This window comes from Sceloporus undulatus, chromosome 2 (genome assembly GCF_019175285.1).
Source record: "Sceloporus undulatus isolate JIND9_A2432 ecotype Alabama chromosome 2, SceUnd_v1.1, whole genome shotgun sequence".
In the NCBI taxonomy this organism is placed as follows: domain Eukaryota; kingdom Metazoa; phylum Chordata; class Lepidosauria; order Squamata; family Phrynosomatidae; genus Sceloporus; species Sceloporus undulatus.
The window spans coordinates 269787596-269807140 of record NC_056523.1 but is presented as its reverse complement, the minus strand read 5'-3'; the positions used below and the strand labels follow the sequence as shown (position 1 = coordinate 269807140).

At 41.3% G+C, this 19545-nt stretch overlaps 1 protein-coding gene across 1 annotated transcript in view; it reads right to left on the bottom strand.

The window, feature by feature from the left end:
- Nucleotides 1-3173: 3173 nt before the first annotated feature.
- Nucleotides 3174-19545, bottom strand: part of TMEM232 (transmembrane protein 232) — a 186271-nt gene continuing 169899 nt past the window's right edge. Inside the window, 3 exon segments of the mRNA XM_042451062.1 lie at nt 3174-3528; nt 3531-3749; nt 11328-11421. Coding sequence (XP_042306996.1) covers nt 3457-3528; nt 3531-3749; nt 11328-11421 — 385 coding nt within the window. The 3' untranslated portion in view covers nt 3174-3456.

The window sequence follows — 19545 nt, the reverse complement described above, 5'->3', positions numbered from 1 at the left end:
GCTTTTCCACATTTAAAGCTTATGCACCAACCTTGATATGCCAGCTGTTACTACAGTGGCACTTGTCTTGGTTAAATCCCATTTGCACTACTGTAATGTGTTCTACTTAGGGCTGCCACTGAAGAGTGTTCAGAAACCTTAACAGGTCTAAAGAGCTTCACCCAGACTATTAACTGGAGGAGGTTACAAAGGCCATACTACACCCCTCTTGAAACAGCTCCATTGGCTGCCAGTTTGTTTCTGGGCATAATTCAAAGTGCTGATTATAACCTATACAGCTCTATATGGTTCAGGTCAAGGCTATTTGGCAGAACATATCTCCCTGTATGAGCAGGACTGGGCTCTGAGATCATCAGGAGAGGCCCTTCTCTCAGTCCCACCACCATCAAAAGCATGGTTGGTAGGGAAATGAGCAAGGGCCTTCTTGGTGGCTGCCCCTAGAGTCTGGAACTCCCTGCCCAGGGAGGCCAAAATGGCCCCTTCCTTGTTATCCATCTGTTGGCAGGCTAAAACCTTTTTATTCTGTACGGCTTTCAAAACAGAAAGGTTTTAAAGAATGAGCTAGGTGGTACTACAATGTTTTAAACAACTGTTTTAAAAAGTTTTTATCTTTTGAAATGTTATATGTTTTAATACTGTAATAGTTTAATTTTATTTCAATGTTCACTTTTTGTACATTTTTAATTATATTCTTTTTCCTCCGATGCAAATTAGCATATTGAGGGCATGAATGTAAAACTCTGCAAGAGGGAAAGCCACATTTCCCAAGATGTGAAAGGTAATAACAGCACAGGAAGCATGGATTCCTACCATGTACCATATTCTGCTAGTCTCAAAATAAAAGGGGGGCAGTTTTCTATTTTTAGAGTCATCTTTCTGTAACTATAATGGATCCGTATGGTTACTCCTGCTTTATTAATGCCCAGTAATCATGCAGAGGTCTTGGAACAGAATGGCTCAGAATGAATTCATTTGGATTCATCTTGAATCCATACCGCTCATTGGGTAAAGGATTAAAGAGATAGCGGTCATCATGACTGACTAATTTTCTAACATGCATGTTTTCTATTAATCTTGGAATTAGTGTAGAAACAATAGTCTATATCAGAGACGAGAATTGTTTAAACCTCCAGATGTTCTTCATATGCAACTCTCAGCAGCCTTAATCAGTGTAACCAGTTGTGGCAGATGCTGGTAACTGCAATTCAACATTTGGAAGACTCCACAATTCCCACATCTGGGTTTACTTGTATCTCCTATTGGAGCAGCTCAGAAATCTGAATGTGTGAAATACATGGTATCTTTCAAGTCTACATTATGCAAATGCTTTGACCCTACTACCTGCTATCAGCCCTACCCATCATGGGCAGTGCTAATGGATTGTGAAAGTTGTAATCTAAAACATCTGGTGAGTCATGTATGTGAGATAATGATGTTGACTGAAGTTACCAAACTGAGGAAGTCTTCGTAAGGATGTTCTACAGGCTCAGAGAGACTATGTGGCTGTATTCACAGCCCAGAAGGGGCAGCCTCCAGCAGTCCCTTTTACAGCCAGATTGTGGCCACGGCCCCGATCTGGCCTTTCCAGGGCGTGAAAAGGAGCCACAAAAAGTGGCTCCTTTTTGCACCCTCCAAAATGTGCAATAGCCACTTTGGCACAGCTTTATGGAACTTCTTCGGCACTTCATCATGAAGACGCAATGCTGGAGGAGCACTGTGACGCTATGTGATGTCGCGTGCAGAATCACACTGCCCTAGGGTGGAGCTGGGGCATGCATCCTGTAGATGCTACACCCCAACTCCGCCCTCAAGCTGGCCCAAACTGCTGGTGTGCACAGGGCCTAAGAACGCAAACCCACACATAGGTGTGACCTTTTCTATTTGCTTGTGAAAGTTTCCAATTAGAAGCTTTTCATACGGAGTCATACAGCATACTTTTTCTTCTTTATGACGTAGGGGGTTACATGAGGCTTGAAGATTTGAACAATACTGGGCTTAATAAACATTGGTTGAAATGTATCTCCTTCACTTACCACATCAGAAGTCAGCCTGGTAAGGGTCTTCCTAAACAGTGATCAAGAATGGATGTCCATTCTTTTTCCCCCTTCAATATAAGAGCCAGGGTTTGGGCCTGGTTATAATGATGCCACTAGCAATGCTCATCACTATAGCTCTAGAGATGTCTGCAAAATCTGTTTTACCCATAACCTAATCACAGATAGCTACTGAAGTCAGAAGGGGGTGGAGCTTCAAAACTAGGCATTGAAAATTTTGAGTAGGTATGGGTCCAGCTCTACAAACCAGGATCAAGCTAAACCAAGCCCTCCTTTAATACCAGATCAAAGAATCCTAATCAAATCTGAGAATTTTTGTGAAGGGAGCCTTGTGAAAAGACATGAACCTTAGAAAGGCAGGTGTTTGTTTGTTTGTTCCTCTCTCTTCACAGTAGGACAAAACATTGCAGACATTTTATACTTCTTCTCTCAAGTGAGAAATGCCCAACACCTTACCAGTGACTTCTTGTAAATTCAGGTTATCAGCAGTTCCATCCAGATCAACAAGGTTTGTAAATGTTAATGCACCTCTGTTTATGGAAGCCTGATAAAAACTCATTTGGAATTATCAACACAACCATTTTTTTGAAGATTGTTATATGGTAAGCTATCTATTGTAGTCCTTGGAGTGTCAGTGTTGCAGCTTATTATTTCCTGGGTCAGTCCTGGGTGATATCATTAGGACTGTGGCATGTTGCACTAATCTTATGCTAACCTCGATTCTGGGATTAAACAATAAAAAGGCAAGTTGTTGGAACATGTCAATCAATAAATGATGTAAAGAAAAGGGGGAAAATGAGAATGTTACAATGTATGTAAGGGAGAGTTAGGGAATAAACATAGGTGATGCAGACAACAGGAGAAGAAAGGACAATACAAGAATATGATGGTGTAATGACAACAGAAACCAATGATAGCCCTGAAAATCTTCAATGAATGCATTTCTGTTAACATGGTACAGAAAATTTGACTGTGTTCAGAAGCAGGACTGTGAAGCAATCTAACAGCTCAAGAACTTGACATTGATCTCTACAGAAAACACTTTCCCAAAAACACTGTTTTTCAAGGGAGGAAATTCAATTTTAGAACAGACTACCAAATATGTATGAATGTATGTTATGAAGTTCAATGCTTTTTTGTTGCTTTTATTGAAAATCAGTCCAAGGGAGTTGCAATTTGAACAAAGAAGCAGTGGGATGGGAAAGAATGTGTAACTTAGTTCCCATAAGCTGTTTTTACACTCAAAATCAGTCTCAAGCTGCCTTCCTCCCCCAGACTGTTCCTGACTCTATTTTACTCCAATAAACACACAGTGGAACATCATAAGGATAATGTTTGCGCACTCCTTCCATTCTACCCCCCTGTACTCAGGACTCCAGGCTTTATATTTTAAAAAAAAGATCTAGGGTTTGTTACACATATTTTCCAGGAAGGGAGAGCCTCTAAGAGAGCTGATGTCCAGGTTTGTGACAGTTGTGGACTTGACAGCTGACTGCTGCTGCTTGCCTCAGCCAATTCTTCGTCATCTTCATGCTTAAAGGGAAGCTCATATGGTTTCGTTGTCTTGTGCAGCTTCTCAAATCGCCATTTCATTATTTGCTTGAAGCGCTCCTCTTCCAGTTTTTGTTTCTCTTTAAGCTCTAGTTCCAAGAGTTTTTCTTCTAGCTTAAGCCGGAGATGCAATTCCTTTTCCCACTATTGCAAAACAATAGTGACACAAGGTTATTTCATTAGAGAGCTTAAAAACATGCTAGTGTATTGACTCTATAGGAAACACAAATCCTGGAGATGAAGGATGTAGCCTCCTGTAGAATTAAAGCAGTTTAACATAATTTTAAGTGTCCTGACTCTGTACTAGACAATCCTGAGATTTGACGTTTGGGGAGGCACCAGAATTGTCTGACAAACCAGACTGAATACCTCACCAAACTAAAAATCCAAGGATTCTGTACAATAGAACCCTGGCAATGAAAATGGTGTTAAACTGCTTTAATTGTGTGTTGTGGCTACAAAGATTGAGAAAATTGACACTGGCAGGACTAGTGATCAGAAATATTCTTGGCATGAGTGAATAATGTACATCCTACAGAGTGGTTACATTCTCTAAAGTACTGCTGAGCAGGCTAAAATCTCTTGATATGATCCTCACAAGCTTAGGTTTCTTTGTTTCAAAGCACATGTCCAGCATGTTATAAAGTTAACTTACAATTCATAGGTCAAATATTTGAAAAACAAATGTTAGAAGCATGTATGTATTGACTTTTCAAACAGAATTTCATCTCTCTCATATATATATATATATATATATATATATATATATATATATATATGGAATCCATGCAGCTAGAATCCAGGGCCATTCTGGCTAGCTGGGAGACTCAGCTAATATAGAAGAATTGTCATGCTTTTCAATATGCCAAAATCTGTTATCTGAAAGTGAAATGCCAAAAGACACCAGGCCAAAAGGCACCTCACTTGCCTGCGATCAGCATCACAAAAGGAGAGCAACACATTCACCAGCCATGACCTAGCAAACACCATATGCATACAAATCATAGGCAGGAAACATATTCAGGGGTAGCTGTGTTGGCTAGGTTACATTAATTTTATGCACATTAAAATATGTAAATCATCTGCTACCCTCCAACTCATGATGCATTTCCACAGCAGCTTTCAATGTTGAACCTATTCTTCTTCAAGTCTTTATTATTTTCCAAACCACAAACATCTTACTCTTTGGGGAGTGGGGAGAGGAAATTTCCAGTTAGAAATAAACTTTATTGTGAAATTGCCCTGCCCATGTCTTAAACCGGAGGGGGGGGGGGAATCTATGGCTTGGAAATCTCATTTAGCTGAAGAATATATTATTCAGTTTGAAAGGTGGAGCTCTTTAAATGATAAAGTAATGGCATTAGAAAAAAAATTACAGGTGACAGGTACAAAAAATGCAGAGGTGATTGCTGCCCCACAAATTTTTGAAAGAGAATAACAGTACATTTCACATTAATCCCTTCATCTGTTTTGTAGAGCCACAGCCATGGCCACAATCCATCCAGAATCTGGCCCAAATAGAAGCAGCAAGAGCTGCTCCAATTTGGGGCAGCTTGAAGCTGTCCCATCACAACTTCAGATAGCTTCCAGCTGGCTTGGGGGTGTTTGGTGTCTAAATGCCAAATCCCAAAATCACTCAAAGCCATCCAGTGTGTAATCACCAGTGTGACTGCCGGGCAACTTGGGGGCATGGCACATGTAAATGCCATGCCTTTAAGCCTACTTGAAGCTGGCAGTTTGTTCCGGCCCTGTGACTTTATTTTTATTTTTTATTTTTTTGGCCTGCACTGGAGCTGAAGGAGGGTGAGAAGGTGTGAGGATGGGCAGGAGGAGGCAACAAACTGACGGGAAAACTTTACATTTTTTAAAAAAGGGTAGACTAGGGGGAGGTCTCTTACGAAAGAATGGTGTCCCTCCTCTGCTGTTGTGTGCCTTCAAGTCATTTCTGACTTAGGATGCACCTTGGCAAGGTTTGTTCAGAAGGAGTTTACCTTTTCCTTCCTCCTCCCCCGCCCAGTGTGAATAGGAACAGGGTTAAAATGGCATGGAGAGATTTGAAACGCTGAGGAGACCCAGATACTCCTCGGTACAAAAAGGTAAGTGTGAATGAGCCCCAACAAACCACAACTGGCTCCCTTCTTGCTGTTCTTCCATTGGCAAGTGAAGACCTTTTATTCCAACAGGCTTTGGAGAATTGACTGTTTTTTTCTTCTTTTAAGGGCACCCATTTTTATCTTTAGAGTATTTTTTTAAATTGATATGTTTCAAATGATTTCAAATTCTACAGTCCGTTTAATTGCATTTTATCCATTTATTAATTTATTTTCAGTATTTATACCCCACCCTTCAGCCAAAAAGTCACCTAAAGGATCTTAAAAATCTAAATTTGGGAATCTCCCACCATCAAGTTTACAATCCAAATAAGACAGGACACTCGAGGGAAAAGGGGTGGCAGTGGGAGAATGGGAAACATCTAAAGGTTTTAGAAGTTATTTTAAATATAACTTTTCTGTTTTAATCTATATGTATTTTAAAATTAGACTATGGCGCGTTACAGACCGCCCGTTTGGGGTGGCCTGTAAGCGGCCCTTTCCCCGCTGTATCGGGGCCTCAGCTGCCACAACGGTAGCCTCCGAGGCCCCGATCCGGCACTTTCCAGGCCGCAGGGAAGTGGCAAAAGGCCACTTCCCCGCAGCCTGGAAAATGGTGTCCTTGGGGCTTCATGCCCCAAGGACACCTGATGGCAGCGAGGAGGCTGTGCCAGGGATGCAAACCTCAGAAGGAGCTCTGTTTCGGAGCTCCTTCTCAAGCTGCGGAAAGGGCGCTCTATGCGCCCTCGCGCAGTGTGACAACGTCACAACCCCGCCGCCTCGTTTGGAGGCGGCGCAGTGGTGACGTCGTCATGGCAGCCCCCGTGTAGAATGTGCGCCGCCATTTTGTACATGCTGAGCACGTACTAGGGTTGGGGGCGTCCAGAAGGGATGCCCCTTTCTAACCCTAGTACGTGCTGAGCATGTACTTTTAGGCGCGTCTGTAACGCGCCTATATTTTAATCTATATATATTTTAAAATTAGACACTCAGACAGCAAAAAAACCCCCAATAAATAGGTCTTAGATCAAATCAAGCCTAGAAATCACATCAAATCAAACTGTCCCTAGAAATCAAGTTGACTAAACTGAGACTGGGGTACTTTGTCCATATCATAAGAAGACCTGACTCTCTAGTAGAGACAATAGTACTTGGTACATTAAAATGCAGTAGGAAAAGAGGAAGACCACATTCCAGATGGATAAACGGAATCCAGGAAGTCACAGCCCTGCGTCTGCATGGCCTGAACAGAGCTGATGCTGATAATGATGACTTGGGTGAATGACTTGGAGATCTCTTATTTGTGGGGTTACCATAAGTGGAAGTTGACTTGGCAGTAGTTAATAAAAACAACACATACTTTTGGCATTGTTGACTGGCTTACTGTTTTATTTTTGTACGGTGCCATGTACATCGATAATGTTCACCAATATCCTGCATCACCTACTTAGTTACACATTTGTAACTAAGAAACATCTCCTGGAACAATCTCCTAAACCTGCCTTAACTTCCAGTAGCTGCATCAAGGTCAGGTTGGTCTGTTCAGCAGGTGATCAGGGCACAAGAGTATGGCATTTTTAGCCCCCTTCCTCCAACAAGCTAGCTGTAATATAGGTCATACTTCTGGCTGTTGCAGCCTCACGTGCTGATAGAAAGAGGCTGAAAACATCGTCCTTCTGTGCCCTGATCACCTGCTGAACATCGCTTGATAAAACTGCTGGCTGTTAAAGGGTCCTTTAAGACATGGTAAATAGTGCTAGAAAGACTTTCTCTTGTGTCTTCATCAAAAAGTGTCCATGTACTTGTATTTCTGCTTATTCTATAAGCTGCCTTGAGTCTCAGCTTTGGGGGAAAGGCAAAATATAAATAAACCAGTGCAATACCATACTCTGTGATGAGACTATATACAAAGTTTGGTGTGAGAAAATCACCTCATGAATAAAAAATGACCTAAAAAAGTAATTTAAGAATTGTTGTGTGCCTTCAAGTCGTTTCCAACTTATGGGGACCCTATCATGGTGTTTTCTTGGCAAGATTTGTTCAGAAGGGATTTGCCATTGCCTTCCCCTAAGACTGAGAGCATTTGATGTGCCCAAGGTCACCCAATGAGTTGTATGGCTAAGTGGGGAATTGAACCCTGGTCTCCAGAGTCATAGTCCAACAGTCAAACCATACACCACACTGACTCCTAAATAAGCCCTCTTCATGAAAGACTTCACAAATGGAGCAGTGAGGGAAGTACTATATCTGGAGACCGAAGGTAACGTGAGGGTCAAATAGGAATATGGGAGGGAGATGTTCACATCCTGGACCTGGTGTGAAACACAATACGGGGTCAAGTAGTGTGTGAAGACAGAGTACAAGGGAAGAAAAACAACAGGAGTCTACTGTTGGGCTAGAAGGAAGAAGAAGTACTAGCTGTGTTGAGGAAGGAAATGTATTCATAACCAGAGCTTAGCCAAGTTTTTATCATGTCACTATTGGGGCTCCCCACTGCATTTGTAACAAACATTTGCATTGATCATTTCAACCCAAGCTCACAGTTTTCAGCAGAAGTCTCTCTCTGTGTAAAATAAAGTATAATCTTTTTTTTAAACCCAATGTCATCTGTACAAATATTGTGCAGGGACTAAAAGTGTTAAGGGCTGCAACCAAGGAGAAGTTCATATCTCTTGTTTTGAGCCTCAACAACATCATTACTGCATTAATGGAGGCCCTGAAGGTGTAGTCTTATGTGTAGAAACTGCAGCTCAGAGTAAAACAGAAATAATAAATGTGTTGTTTACTAAAGAAGAAGTGCAGCTTAAGTTTAGAAAGGAGGATAAAGGAGAAGAGATTTGGAAATAATGGCCACATAAAAAGAGGTGATAAGACTTTGAAACACAGGGGAAGGAACTTGAAATTCTGAAAAGCTGTTTGGAAGAGGTGATTGATTTTATGGGATGCCCCTGATTATATTATGGACTGGCTAATCTTAAATAATAAAATGTTCTCCTTCTAACAAAGCACTATAAGCTAGCCAGTAGCTTGTAGGTATTTTTGCCACAGTTTCCATTACTATCAGCTGACAGAACTTCCTTGAGTGATAAAATATATTTCAGTACGCTTAGTATTTTTGCTGCCTCCAGAGTCAGAACTCAATGGTGAATTAACTCTCAAAGCTTGCTTAATGTATTAGAATCCATATATTCCTTTCCTTTCATTCCCAGAACTAGCTCAATAACAGCAAATTTTAAGAACTTTTCAAAATACAGAATATTCTGGGTATTTATACAGAAAATGGCAAGAGGAAGTCTCCAAGCCCAAACAGAGCATAACCAAGTTGTATGTGTGGCTATTACTATTAATAAGAATGTTGATAGCACATTCTAAAAGTTATCTGTACCACAGTATTATGCTTAGAATAAGTAATGTGTCCTACACAAGCTAGTTAGCTAGCTTCAGAGATGAGTGGGCATTTGATCATTTTTACAATGAAATTACTACTGAAAGTATGAAAGAAAAACACTTTAAAACAAGCTAGTTTTAAAGGAGCAATGCCACTTTCCACTTGATTGCTTTGAGGCCTGTCAGATTCAATTCAAAAGGAAAAGTTGCAGTGAAAGTACTGTATTCAATACAGTGTACTAGAAAGGCTACTGAATCAAGAGTGGCAATTACATTCTCTAGAATAGTGACCTGCAAAAAACAAACAAACACACACACACACAAACCCGCCAAGATTGCTGTGCCTCCCTAAGCATTCACATCCCTGTTTTTTTCAAGCCTAGTTCAGCAACAACTCCCTCTGGCACCCAGTGAAAAACTGTGCCTGGAGAGCTCCAGAATGAGCAGTTTATATTTAAACAACCCTCTCCCTTGCCTGCCAAGGCAAATAAATAAATATTAAAAATAAATAAATAAAAACAAAAAGAAATAAACAAGGGATAGTGTTTGAAGTACAAGCTGGAAGTCACTTGTTTTGTTTTTGCCCTGCAATTCACATCATCTCTCATTATTTGCTGACAAGATGACAATCATGTATTCAGAAAGTCATTTCTAGGAGGAAGGAGGAAGAGGAGGATCCCTGGTATGATCCCTGTGCAAGTCACATTTGCAGGAAACATTTGCAGGGGGCTTACTTGGGAAAAAAAGGGCCAGTTCCTGGTAGCAGTTGCTTGCTATACATCAGCCCTTATCTGTGGGAACGATAGGCTTATAAGGTGAATAGAGAGCAGGGTTCTTGTCCCTTTCATAGTAGAATACAAGAGGGAATTTTAAAAGGTGCATACCTTCCAACAATCCCAATTTGACAGTAAAAGTCCCAATTAATCCTCTGTCACCCCACTTTTCAGTTGCTTTTAACATGTCCCAGTTTCTCTCTCTTTCTCCAACTTTGTTCTCAGTTTACTTCAGTTGCTGCAAACTGAATTCAAGGCAAAAACAATAGTTTGCAGTCAATTCAGGAGGGGAGGGTGAGGGACCATTCCCAATCTAGCAGGTTCAGGTGAAAGTAAACTCCTGCAGTCTCTCCTAGCTTGTCTGTTCTTCCTCATAAATAAGTTTTGTTGTCTTTGTCGCACATGTCCCAGTTTGCATATGTGAAATATTGGAAGGAATGAAGATGTTGCTTGCATTATCATGTCTGGAAAGCACAACTGACCACGATCATGCAAAAGACTGTCAAACGATGTCACACAGATCCCATCGTCCCATCATTGAAGCAGCATTCCCCAGCATTTTACATTAACAGGAGATTGTGTTCATGCAATGCTGCTTCATTGACATGACAACAGCGCTGCATCTGAAAGATTTTTGCGGGATTGCAGTCAAAGATGAGATAAGGACAGGGGAGAGATCCTGTCATTATCCAGTCCCCATGTGATAATTTCCTCAGTCATGGTCACACTCATACACCCTTTTTCCTTATCTGCATCAATTTGACAAGAATGCATGTGCTAGGTAACCCCAGAGATCCTTTTACTACAAGTGGAAGATGGAAAAGATTTCTTCAGAGCTATTTTCAATGAAGGTCCAGGGAACTCCTTTTGAATTTGCCTTAACATTTGCCAAGAAGGAGGAGGAGGAGGAGGAGAAGCCACCACTGCCACCTATGCTACTGGATTGAAGAAGACTAAAGTTGATTGATGAGTTTAAGCTCCTTGCTCTCTGCTCTAGACCCTTTTAAGCATTTTTCCAGCAAAAGCCCATTTCAAACTCCATATTGATCTGTTGTGGCAGGATACAGAACCGGAGCTTGAAAAACTTACTTTTTTGGAAATAAAACTCCTGGAATCCTCCAGCCACTGTGCCCACTGACAATGCTGCCGGGGACGGGGTGGTGGTGGTTCTCAGAACTGCATTTCAAAAAAGGAATTTTCCCAAGCTTTATAAAGGACAACCTAATTCTGGCCCCATTTTTTGGGGAAATATACATAGAAGACATCAATACTTCACATACATATCAGGTCTTTATCAGAAGAAGCCATGCCTCAGTCAGCGTACAACTTACCAATAATGGAAGCTTATGCCCCATAGCTTGGAAAGGTAGTTAAGGGATTATTGAGATCTATTAGCTGATAACAGCAAACTGCAGATTTGTAATACACCACACTGCATTTATGCAGGTATTGCTTTTAATGTCTGCTCTTACCTGATTATCAATGATTCTCCTTAGTTCCATATCTATGCGGGTAAAGTAATCAGGATAGGGAGATTTTGGCACCCCAGCTCGCAAAATTTCTTCCCTTTTGGAAAAAGGAAAAAAAGGAAAAAATATGTTACCCAACCTTGTTATTACAGATTTTCAACAAGGCCAATCCTAATTTAAATAACAGATGACTCTAGGTCTCACAATGTCTAAAGAAATCCCTGCAACTGCTTACAGGGCCTTTAGTCTTTCAGTTTCTTTAACTCTAAGCAAAGGTTGCGTGGGCCTTCCTTGTAGAAGAAGATTTCCATCTGTATTTGAAGCCTAGACCAAAATGTCTTTATAGGTAGTTTTTATTTGGCAAGTTCAGCTGTTGTTCTTGTTTGGGTTTAAAGAAAGTCATTGCAATCTATTATTACATATTTATTTCTGCAGTTATGCCTGGCTCTATAATTACTCGGGTTCAGGTTATAATTATAATCATAAAGATCATTATATGCTACAGCTTTGTTACTAAAATATATGATAAATGCACCATTTTTTTCAGAGACTCCCCTCCACTCTTCAATATGCTAAGGGTGTTTAATTTACAAAAGGGAAAGACAGAGAGAACCTACGGCTGCATCTGCACTGCAGAAATAACCCAGGTTGACACCAGTTTAACTGCTATGACTCAATGCTATGGAATTCTGGGAACTGTAGTTTGTTGTGGCACCTGGGCTTACTTACAGGGAAGGGGCTAAATGTCTCCCAAAATTACAGTTCCCATAATTCCATAGTACTGAGCCATGGCAGTTACAGTGCAGATGCAGTGTAGGTAGGGTTGCCATAAGTCAGGACCTCCAAACCGGGACAAATGTAGGCAAATGTAGGACTTTTTTTCAAATGTAGGACAGATTTTTTAACAATGGAGGACACACGAAAAAATTGGATGGTTTTTTAAAAAATGTTAATATAAATGCATGTTTCTTAGGCATGATCAAAATGGAGGACATTTTGGCATTATTCCCAGACAGATGGCAGAAATGTACTTCCCTTTCTGGCCAAACCATCCCCCTCCCCATTCCAAAATACATGACAGCACATTTGGGCATTGAACATGGCTTTACTTAACATGGCAATCTCTTGCATATTTCAGAGGCTTATTGCATAACCAAACTCTTTGGGTTTCACACTGAACATGGATTCACATGTCTATGCATACTGAATATGTTAAGGTGGTTTCACAAGAAGTGGATTTGCCCTCGGTTTCAGGTGTCTTGCACCAACTATACTTCGCAGAAGTGTGTACTTGGTCAAGGGACTTTGGTTTTTCTTCACTGTGCATGAGTTTGTAAAAATCACCTCAAAGGCTTGCTGATATCAATACCACCACCACCATCATCATCATCACCAGTATCATTGTTAAAACAAAGCAAACCTGTACAAATGGAATGGAAATCCTCCTCCTCCTCTTCTTCCTCCTTCCTCCTCCTCCTCTTCTTCCTCCTCCTTCCTCCTCCTCTTCTTCTTCCTCCCTCCTCCTTCCTCCCTCCTCCTCTTCTTCCTTCATCCCTCCTCCTCCCTCCTCCTCCTCCTCTGCCTCCGCCTTGGCGCTCTCCCCCTCCGTGCACTCCAGCGGCAGGCAGGCAGCCACCTCCTCCTCCTCTGCCTCTATAGCCCCACACGCAGGCACACAAGCAGAAGCGCGCGAGGCGGAGGCAGAAGAGGAGGTGGATGGCTGCCTGCCTGTGGACGGGGAGCGCGCCAAGGCAGGCAGGCAGGCAGGCACCTCCACCTCCGCCTTCTCCTCCGCCTCGCGCGCTTCTGCATGACCACGCTGGGAGCTTGCCTTGGCCCCGGCCGGCGGCAGCGCACACTTACCCCTGCTTGTGCGCCTGCGCGCGGGGCTATACAGGCAACTCGGGTGGGACCTCTGCCTCTGCTCGAGCTGCCTACCGGCGGGGGCCAAAACAAGCACCCAGCGCGGTCACGCAGAAGCGGCCATAAGCAGGGTGCATGCAGGGGTGGAGGAGGAGGAGGTGGGTGGCCGTGGGTGGGGCAGTCCCGCTTTTGGCGGGAAACCGGACCGGGACCGGGCCAGGACCACCAAAAACGGGATTGCCACGCCTACAGGCGGGATATGGCATCCCTAAGTGTAGGTGGTATCAAATAGATCAGAAGTGGGCACCTGTCAGGGTTCTAGGGACTGCATTATCTCCACTATATCGTGGTGGGCCACACTTATCCCATAGTCACGTCCATATCCACCAAACAAAATTATGGGGCAGGAAAAAAGTTTTGTCCCCAAAAAACTTTTGTTATTTTTGTTGTTGTTGTTGTTTTGCCTCTAAAAAGCAGAGAGCTTATGTAAAAAAACGAGGAGGTCCTAAGCATAGTGAAATGGCCACCATTGCCCTCAGAGACTTGTAGGAGTGCAACTGTCATTAGAAGGCCAGTATTTGTGGGGGATCTTTCAGGGCACCCTCAAATGGCTTTGGGAGTAGACACAGCTCACAAAATACATTTAGCCTACCACTAATGTAAGCATAAAACAAAATATACACCACGTTTTTTCTTTTTTAAAAAAAAAAAAAGTGCCCATTTGTATGTGTGCTTTAAACTGTATGCATTGATTGAACATATTGTCTCCACTGACTAAAGCATCTTTAAACAATATATTATTTTAACATGATATATGTGTTTTTCTATCTGGACTTTTCCAATGTGCACATTTTCAGATGCCCCCACTGCCACCCATCAATATGTAGATTCCATAAAACAAATGACAGCTGACTTGTGGACAATTGAGGACACATGAACTGGCCAAAATCAGCAAGACGAATTCCACCAGGACAGATGCTTCACATCCAACACTAAACAAGGTAGGTAGTAAGGACATTACTTCAGCGGAGAAGCAAAATCATAAAGGAGGATATGGCTGTATGGTTATTCTGATCCACAGCTCATCAGAGCTTGAAAGGTAAGCTTTGTTTATCCTTTGACTCATTTAATCTGAATATCATACTGTCCAACTCTTCAAATTTGGCAGGGACACTCTTCCTCCACTTTTTAAGCTGCTTTTAAAATGTTCCAGATTATCTCTTATAATAATGATGATAATAATAATAATAATAATAATAATAATAATAATTTGTTTTATTTATATACCGCTATTCCAAAGATCATAGCGGTGAACAGCAAGTAAGCTAATTAGCAAGTAAGCTAATTTGCCCCCAACAGTCTGGGTACTCATTTTAGCGACCTCGGAAGGATGCAAGCCTGAGTCGAGCTTGGGCCCTTTTGCTGGTCTTGAACTCGCAACCTTGTGGTTTTGAGTGAATGGCTGCAGTACAGGCATTTAACCACTGCGCCACCAGGGCTCCTTATCTTCCCACTTCTACCCTTTATACCTAGCACACTTCAGTTGCTGCAAACTGAGTCCACAGTGCAAAAGTAGTTTGTAGTCGGTTATCTCAGGAGGGAGAAGGGAAGAAGAGGGGCAGAATCTTGCCCTTCCCAATTGTTGTTGTGTGTCTTGGAAGTTGTTTCTGACTTATGGTGCCCCTAAGGCCAACCTATCACAAGGGTTTCTGGGTCTGAGAGTGTGTGACTTGCCCACAATCACCCAGTGGGTCTCCATGACCAAGTGGTGATTTGAACCCTGGTCTCCAGAGTCATAGTCCAATGTTCAAACTACTATATTACACTGGCTCTTCTCAGTACAGTGGTACCTCGGGATACGAAATACCCAGGTTACGAAATTTCCGGGATACAAAAAAATCCCATTGGAAATAATTGTTCCGGGTTACGAATGTTTTTCGGGTTACGAAAAAAAATTTTGGTGCTTTTCGGCACTTTTTCGCACGAAACGCGGCTTTTCCCCATTAGCGCCTATGGCAATTCGGCTTACGAAGGCTTTTCGGGTTACGAAAGCGGCCGCGGAACGAATTAATTTCGTAACCCGAGGGAGCAGTGTATACTCGGGCAAAGAAAACTGTGGCAGTGTTTCTTAGCTTGTGTGCTCTTCTCAATAATGTTTGCCATCTTGATCACAGTTTGATGTTGCTTTCACTCTCAAGTCAGTATACAACCCTTTGACATCAAGGATTATAGTGCAATGTACTGTCATTATAGCTATCTACCCAACATTTTAAAATGAAATCATAAAAGATTCCCAAGATAAACCTTAAAAAAAAGTTCACTTTGCCTAACTTTGGTTGATGTTCAAGCAAAACTTTTCTTATAGAAAGACAGAAGTAGAAAAACTCAGCTTATCACTGACTTTGTCTGATAGGCCTTCTGATCCTGATCCTTCCAGCATTTCCCTTGGTTCTGACTACCCAGTTGGTTAAATGCTTTTCAGCCTCTTAGTTCATGTCACCACTTTCTACATTTGGTGCACTATCATTTCGGCAGGGGAAAGCATTTGAAACACTTACAAGGGTTTCACTCCCACTGGCATTGATTTTTTAGCACCTGAAGTGCAACTGGTAGTTTGCTAAGTGTACACACAAAATAGCTTTGAAATGATTTCAGATGAGCTTGGCAAGTAAGGACAGACCCAGCATATCATGACCCAGGAGGGGAAATAGGGGAGAACTGCAGTATTTCCAGTGATGCAGAAAACAGCCATTGTTCCTTTAATCAAATCCTCTCTCAGACTTTCATTCGTGTGGATTCATTTTGTAACAAAGTTTAAACTTTTCCTGAAGATTCCAAGATACAAGCCTACTGCAGATAATTTGTTCTACCATGCCAGACTAATATATTGGAATTCTGGTGCTTGGCCAGAGAAATCAGGAAAAGAGTCTCTCTCTCTGGTCTACATCCAATATTTATGAGATTAAACATTGGAAAGCAATGACATTTCATCCATACTTTCTGTGTTTTCCTTATCAAAGCATTTCCCCCCTATCAAAATCGTAGAAGGAAATGGTATTGCAGCTCCACTCATTTCTTGCTGCACTTCAGCTCAACTCTGTTCAAAGCTTGGAAAAAATCCTTTTTTGACGTACAATTCCAAGACTCGCTAAAACAACACAGCCAAAAAGTAGTATTTCCACATTCTGGGCCTATTTGTTACATAAGCAAATATATATAGTATGGAGAGGTCTTCTTCCCCTAATGTTTTAGTTGTCCACCACATATAGAGGACATTCTTCTGAAGGAAAGAGCTTCCTTTGCTTGTTGCAGTTTTCTCCATGATTTAAAAACCTAAACCAAATAGAGAAGGTGCTCCAGTTCCAAAAACTGCCCCTTACACAAGATTGGTAATGAAAATGGTGATGATGGAAGACGAATCTAGTACCATCCTTCAAACCTGAAGCCAAATAGTTATTGCTTCCATTTTCCCTTTCCCCTCCCATATTTAATGTTTATATTTACAAAGCCTGAATAGGGTTATTCTATGCCCTGCTTGCATACCTCCTGTTCTCTTCTGTTTTTTAAAATGCTCTGCGGAGAAACAATGTGATATTCAAGAACTTTCAGCCACAATCAAATAATCACTCCATAAAATTATAGAATAATATAATAAAAATGTAATACATCATTTATATTGACAATGATCCAAAAAGTTAGTTACTGTTGTGTGGAAGCTCACTTGCTGTTACTCTATTTCACCCTCTCAGGTGAACATGAGGAAGGTAGAGCTAATCTCAAAAGGTTCTTAGTCTTCTTGGTAAATTAACATTGCACCAAATTAACACTGAGCTATGTAGCACCTGATCTCCTGAAGTTTTAAATCACCCCCCCCCCACAAATCCAGCATTTAACTTATGCCATGAGCTCTCCTATCACCATCAGCTCAAGCCAAATAGTTACTGCTTTGATTTTCCATCAGCAAGAATTCCAGCCACTCACTCACGGACTATTTCTTTCATTCTCTGATTCTCACTAACACTTATATCCCACATATCTATCTTTCATCATCCAGTTTGAAAACATTATACTTTCTTTGTCTCTGCCTCCTTTCTTCCTATGCCAGTCCCTAATCTTTAACATGGTCTATTGGGTTGCCTCCATGAGTGTCCATGGTTACCATTTCACCTTCTCATCTACTGTGAAGTTCACCTTAGACTGTTCACTGTTATTATTGCTTTAAAATGTATCAAATTTTAAATTTAGGAGATTATCGCACCGGCAAATCGGCCTGAGCCTGGGCTAAGGCAGGCTGAAATTTTTGTAAGATCAGGTGTTATTACCCACTTCTACACTCAGTTTGGAGGCATTGCGTCCTGATCTTAGCCATCCCGAACCTGATCTATCTTTCTCCCAACCTTCACAATGAATGGTTAACTCCTATTTTTGAAAATTTTCAGTTCAAAAATTTCATTCCGCGCTAAACTGGCTGATCTGCCGGTGTGATAATCTCTTTAGTCAGAAAGGCTATACAGTTGGCTTCCATTTTCACAAGGTATCCATTCCAGACCCTCCACAAAAACAGAGGCTTGCACAATATGTATTCAAGCCCCATAGGCTTGAATGGGGCACACGCTTGTTCCCGTGCGCCCCATAGAAAATAGCGGTGGTCGCCCCTCCACTGATTTTTGAGATCACGGATCTCACATCCACAAGTAAGGAGGGGTGACTGTATACAGAGCACATTCTATAAAGAACATTTACCAGGTTTAAATTGCAGAAAGTACTTTCACAGTCCGAGCTTATGCATGTATACTTGAAGCCATTGCAATTGACTTCAGTGGATCTTACCCTTACTGACTGCTGTTTTAATTTTCTCTTTGTTGTAGATTTGAACATATTCCAATTTGAACTGAAAGACTGCTATATACCATCAAAAGACTCAGGCTTCTCCTTTTGTTTTTAACCAGCTCTCCCAACCCCCAGCCCCATCCTCCCACTGCTAGCTTTATTTTTTGCTGTTATATTTGTTGTTCTTTTCCAACCACAATCTCTCTAATGATCTTAATTACATACAATCAATTTGTGTGTATTATACTTCGAAGTTTTCTTCTCATTTCTGGATTTAGATGCTTGATTATTTCAGCTGGGCTTGTGCCTGTAAATTAATGCTTCCCTGAGTCTCTCTTGATTGCTTGTTGTAACTGGATCCCACTGTATAAGGATGGGTTTTTTGTTTTTTGTTTTTGGCAATACCAAGAGATGTGCTGAATTATAATTTTTTAATTTCAAGAAAGGACTTCATATTGACTTCCTGCTAGGCTGGTAATTGAAGTCATTTTATTTATGTTGAAAGTGTCAAATAATAACTCCTTCAATCTGTACTACAGTGCTATGCACACACAGTATGATACTAATGTGCGTTAAACAATATGAGGGTGATGAGGCCTGACATTGCCTAATGTAAAGTGATGCATGCCTCAGTAATAATATTGGGATTTTTTTAAAAAACAACAACAAACCACAACCTTTACAGTTTGTTTTAAATGGACAGAAGCAGATAGCTGCAAAGCCTTGCAATCCCTTTTTTTTTTTTGGGGGGGGGGGGTCAATAAGCCTTGTATAAAATGACACAGTATGTAATAAGCCTCTGAAACATTGCCAACTTTTCCTGCACAGTCAACCATTATTTAGGTCACCATACCTGGCATCAACAGCACTGCCATGTCTACCTCAGCCTTAATTGCAGGTTCCAGTGCTCCCAGTTGCACCTTTGCTATTACAGGACTCTGATTAGTCAAAGGCTTCCCATCCATGGAAGTCAACTATGGCTGTTTCCCTCTGTTTGAGAAAGGGTTGTTTGGCTGTGCTAGCAACAGAAGACACTTTAAAAGAAGGATATTTCTCTCTTGCTACCAGATGCTTGTCATCCAATGTTTTATGATCCCTACACAGTGACTTTGATTAGTCTTGCAGTACAAATGCAATCGTTATTTACAGACAGTGAAAAAAAATCACTACAAAGATTGTAGTGGGAACCCTCAGAGGAACCCTCGTCTACCACCCTGGCCCAATTCAGGAAGGACCTAAAAACCTTCCTGTTTCAACAGGCATTCCCCGAATAAAATCCTGTGGGCCTCCCTCCTCTTCCGTGGCCAAGAGGTTGGGCTATGGGGCTTTTTTGTCTGTTATTTTATTGTATGGTTTGATGGTTTTGTATTTTAATCTTTTTGTATTATATGGCTTGTTGTTTTTAACCCTGTTGTAAGCCGCCCTGATCGCAGGAAGGGCGGGATATAAATAAAATTATTATTATTATTATTATTATTATTATTATTATTATTATTATTATTATTATTATTATTATTATTATTATTAT